Genomic DNA, 4,019 nt, shown 5'->3' with positions numbered 1-4,019 from the left:
ATAAAACAGTTGACTGGGAAGGCTTTGATTCCCCTCGAGATGTCATGCCGTAGTGAGTTGGGAGTAGATGAATCCTATCTATTAAAAAATGTCTGTGTCTAAAGCACAACAAAATTAGAGCTAAGCTTTCAGTTCTCAATATTGAACTTGTATTGATTCAGTGCAGGGCAAGCTCAGACTTTTATACAAACTCTAGGCCATGAAATGAAGGAACTAACAAAATGTAAAAATGCTGAAACATTATCAAAGGATAGACAGTGAATATATCATACAACATTGTAAGTTATATATATAGCGCCATCTTAATAAAAGAACATTCATGTGGGGGTACAAGGTACCTATTTAACCTATTTACACTTCATGCATGACTCTGTAAAATTATATCAATCTCAATAGTAAACATGCACAAAGATCGTGTAGAGCATTGATAAAGTCTGGGAATTACAAGATGTATAACATTACAGGAAAGCATCCTATAAATCTGATTAACAAATTAACTATACTTTCAGTCTTTTACCCTTTTATCAAGATTGTCTACATAAGTTTGTTGTTCAATTTCTCAATCAAAAGCTTTTTCTCCTCTTCTGGCAGAGAATTGAATATGAAGACCGACTTGTCACCAATATCATCCTTTAGTGGCAAACAAAATCTGTAAGAAATGGCATAAAATCTATTTTTTAAGAACATCTGGAATAAATGAAGGATTTACCTTAATTGGCTGAGTGAACATCCGTCCAGCAAACACCACAAAGAGCGCCATCCACAGACCAAGTAAAGTAGTCTTAAGTCCATCATCCATTAGACCTGTCTGTATTTCCAAAATAACCCATAGTCAGCATAGGAAGCATAGATGGTGCAATAATTTACCATCTCAGACTTCAAAAATAGATACATATTTTGTCTATTATGCATCAGAACTAAATACATTCTTCATTTATGATAGACAAATAAATGGTGTTTATAATAATATCATGTGATTACTCCAAGATGATCGAGGATTAGCAAAAGCACCATATAGGTTAAAAGGATAACTTGTTTACAAAGAACACATTGCAATTGAGCATCTCAAAGTCCGAAGAGAGGAAAAACTTTTCCAATTCACACCTTAAATAATGAAGTACTGAGTTTAATGAAAACATTAGCAATTTCATTAGTTCAAATCAAACAGCAATCATAACTGAATACAACTGAAAATCTCAATGAATTTAAGGAGGTTTTATTTGTGTTAATTATAAGAAACTGCTTGTGGTTCTGTTTTCTGTTACATGAGAGGTCTGGAATTACTCTAGCAGATAGGTCAAGGTTTTTGATCAAATTCCTATCAAAGTTTCCAAACTAATAAGCGTCAGTGTACAACTTCAACAAAGTAAATACTCATTATTTTAACAAATGTTCAAGAAATGGAAAGGTTAGTTGGGTACGGAAAATTACCAAGTGCCCTAAAAGAACTGCAGGAACTACAAATGTAAGAACTCCAGCTTCCAACTTCCCATAGCAAAGCCCTGGTCCATTAATAAAAGGAATCGGTATATCATTTGACATGATAAATTAACATTGGAGACACCTAAACTAATATAGCCCCTGCACATTATACTAATTCTAAAGATCGCTCTTGATAATCATTATCTGAAACACTCAACCTGGCACCTGGTATAGAGCTGAATATTATTTAAGAAACAACAGTAAAAACTGTGTTCATTTTTCATTTCAAGCTTCGTTAATAAATAACTGACCTCTATAGATATTATATTCAATAGTTGAGGAAAAAGTAGCCATCCATTTCATTTGTAGAAAAGAATCATACACCAATCATTATTTTAAATATAAATATCAGAAATTACGAATCAAGCACACAACAAAGAATGAGCAAATTACCTTCCTTAAAGACAAGCCCCGTGAATGCAGCAAAGAGTGGACCAATAAGCCAGACAACAGTTGGGTGGTTGACTACATATTGTACCAAATTCTGACCAGCTGGTTCAGCAAGGGTGAAACTGGTTGCTATCGATCCTAAAACACCAAGGCCCCATAATAGTTGAAGAGTGCGCTTAATCTCAGTTACATAGATGTGGATCAAAAGTAAGGATAGTCCTAACCCAACAGCACCAAGTGCATAGAAGAAATCAAAATTTGGTTTGATCAGATCTGTGAGGAAGGAATAGTCAGGCGGGAAAGCCGTGGAAGCGGCAAAGACAAAGGAGGTAGCAGCAGTCACCAAGCCTGATCTATATAAGATAACCTGCAGAGTATGGAAAAGGTTGAACAAGGAATACCTACTAATGCGTAACACTTCTTTTTTTTATAAAAAAATGGATCGACAGGCTTACAGCCTAGCGAACACCCATCTTGTCTTGATAACAAGAGGTTAAGGGTTAAGACCTCAGTGGGGGCAGGAGTGTGCATATTTAAATTCATGCATATGACTATTTTTTAATGGACAAAGATCTATAATGGCATCATAGTTTTTCGAAGTACCAAACCAGCCAATGTATATGCACAAGGAAAACGATAAGGAATGGCATAATAACAGCGACATGAGCAATTCAATGTTTGGAAAATTTCCATATTATTTTTTGACCGTCAGCCCTTTCAATTTCCCCAAGAACAACTTATTTCCCGAACCCGATAGATTTCGATACTTAAAACAGCAAATAATTTTACGAGATCACCGTATGTAATAGGCAATGACACCAGAACATAAAAGTCATCCTCTTGGTAAAGATGGGTACACTTGCAAAGTTTGCTGAATATAAACACAACAATTACCATTGATGTAGGAAGATGATGACGCAAGAGCTCATTACGGAATTGAGGCCCAATGTGAGTATACATCTCCAGCATGGTAAGGATGCAGTTATTGAATAAAAATCAAAAAGTCATCCACAAACCATAGTAATTTAGAATGCCAAGTCCAAATATCCAATGGATTGTTTAAGTTGAAAAAGGCAACAACTATTTCAACATGTTACCGAACATAAAAGAAATGTCAAATTTGTTACATCTAACTTCAAAATGGCTGAAATCGTAAACGGTGTTATAACATCAAGTTAAAAGCTAAAAAATAAACAACTGGCCACAAAGAACTGCCATGACATACCCACCATCACAAAATTCATCACAGATTTTGCAAAATCTGAATAGTAACGCAAGAGAAACTATGTACCTTATTATGCTGTCTACCTCCAGATACTAGCTCCAACCTCCAGATACTAGCTCAATTTCAAGTTTAATTTGCTCTAATTTGAAGCTCCAAATCTTGAATTAAAATTGGGGCTAAAATTAGGGTTTCGGAGAAAAGAGAGAAGAGACGGTTAACAGAGACTAAGGTAAGAAGAGAGAAGAAAGGTAAGAAGACTAAGAGAGAAGGAGGGGAGAGACGAGAGAGGCGAGGGTCGGGGAGAGATGAGAGGGTCGCGGGAGGTTTTTTGGAAAAGGGGGGAAAATATGTTTAGTGAATTTTTTGTTAAAATTAAAGGGGGAAGTGAACTGAAAAGCGGGGGGGAGTTAAGTAATTTTTATTTTTTTTAAAAGGCCATAGACAACGGTTAACAAAATGAACCGATGTCAAAGTTAAAAACATATTTGTGGCCTTTTTAATTTCTGAAGATAGACAACGGCTACTAAGTGAAACCGATGTCAATATGCGTATTCAACATCGCTTTTTACAAAACCGATGTTAAACTGTATTTTAACATCGGGTGCATTACATGCCGATGTCTAAGGACCGATGTCGTATCTACTATTTCTAGTAGTGATTGCGCCCGCAACTGATGCCTCATACCTAAGAATGTTGGTTCTTCTCAGACGCTGCTTCTTTTCAATTTTATAAATATTTTATTGAAACATGAATAAGGATGTCTTGCTCGTGCTAAAACTTTTTAGGCCTAATTTTGAAATCTAAACATACTTTTAATATTAACTTTTAAATATCGATTTTTCAAAAAAACTGTAAAATATCAACGTTTACTCAAGTACTCAACATATATTATATGTATGAGTTTTTGTAGTATATATTATTT

The 4,019-nt window shown here is 35.1% G+C and overlaps 1 protein-coding gene across 1 annotated transcript; it reads right to left on the bottom strand.

Annotated features, from left to right (window-relative positions):
• Window positions 1-432: 432 nt before the first annotated feature.
• Window positions 433-2,841, bottom strand: LOC141716104 (uncharacterized). The gene is made up of 5 exons (XM_074518762.1): window positions 2,662-2,841; window positions 1,876-2,239; window positions 1,432-1,502; window positions 710-808; window positions 433-630 (listed from the first exon to the last, which is right to left on the bottom strand). Exons 1-5 carry the CDS (start codon window positions 2,839-2,841, stop codon window positions 535-537), a joined length of 810 nt encoding a protein of 269 aa, XP_074374863.1. The 3' UTR covers window positions 433-534.
• Between the last annotated feature and the right edge of the window lie 1,178 nt (window positions 2,842-4,019).

The sequence above is a fragment of the Apium graveolens genome, chromosome 1 (assembly GCF_009905375.1).
Source record: "Apium graveolens cultivar Ventura chromosome 1, ASM990537v1, whole genome shotgun sequence".
Classification (NCBI taxonomy): Eukaryota; Viridiplantae; Streptophyta; class Magnoliopsida; order Apiales; family Apiaceae; genus Apium; species Apium graveolens.
The sequence above is the reverse complement of the archived record's forward strand: the minus strand, read 5'-3'. Positions and strand labels throughout refer to the sequence as shown.

Excerpts from the sequence above, each read along its gene's own strand:
- LOC141716104 (XM_074518762.1), bottom strand. The coding sequence starts at position 2,841 with ATGCTGGAGATGTATACTCACATTGGGCCTCAATTCCGTAATGAGCTC. Across the intron at positions 809-1,431 it reads CAGTTCTTTTAGGGCACTTG|ACAGGTCTAATGGATGATGG; the intron begins GTAATTTTCCGT and ends TTGGAAATACAG. Across the intron at positions 631-709 it reads TGTTCACTCAGCCAATTAAG|GATGATATTGGTGACAAGTC; the intron begins GTAAATCCTTCA and ends TTGCCACTAAAG.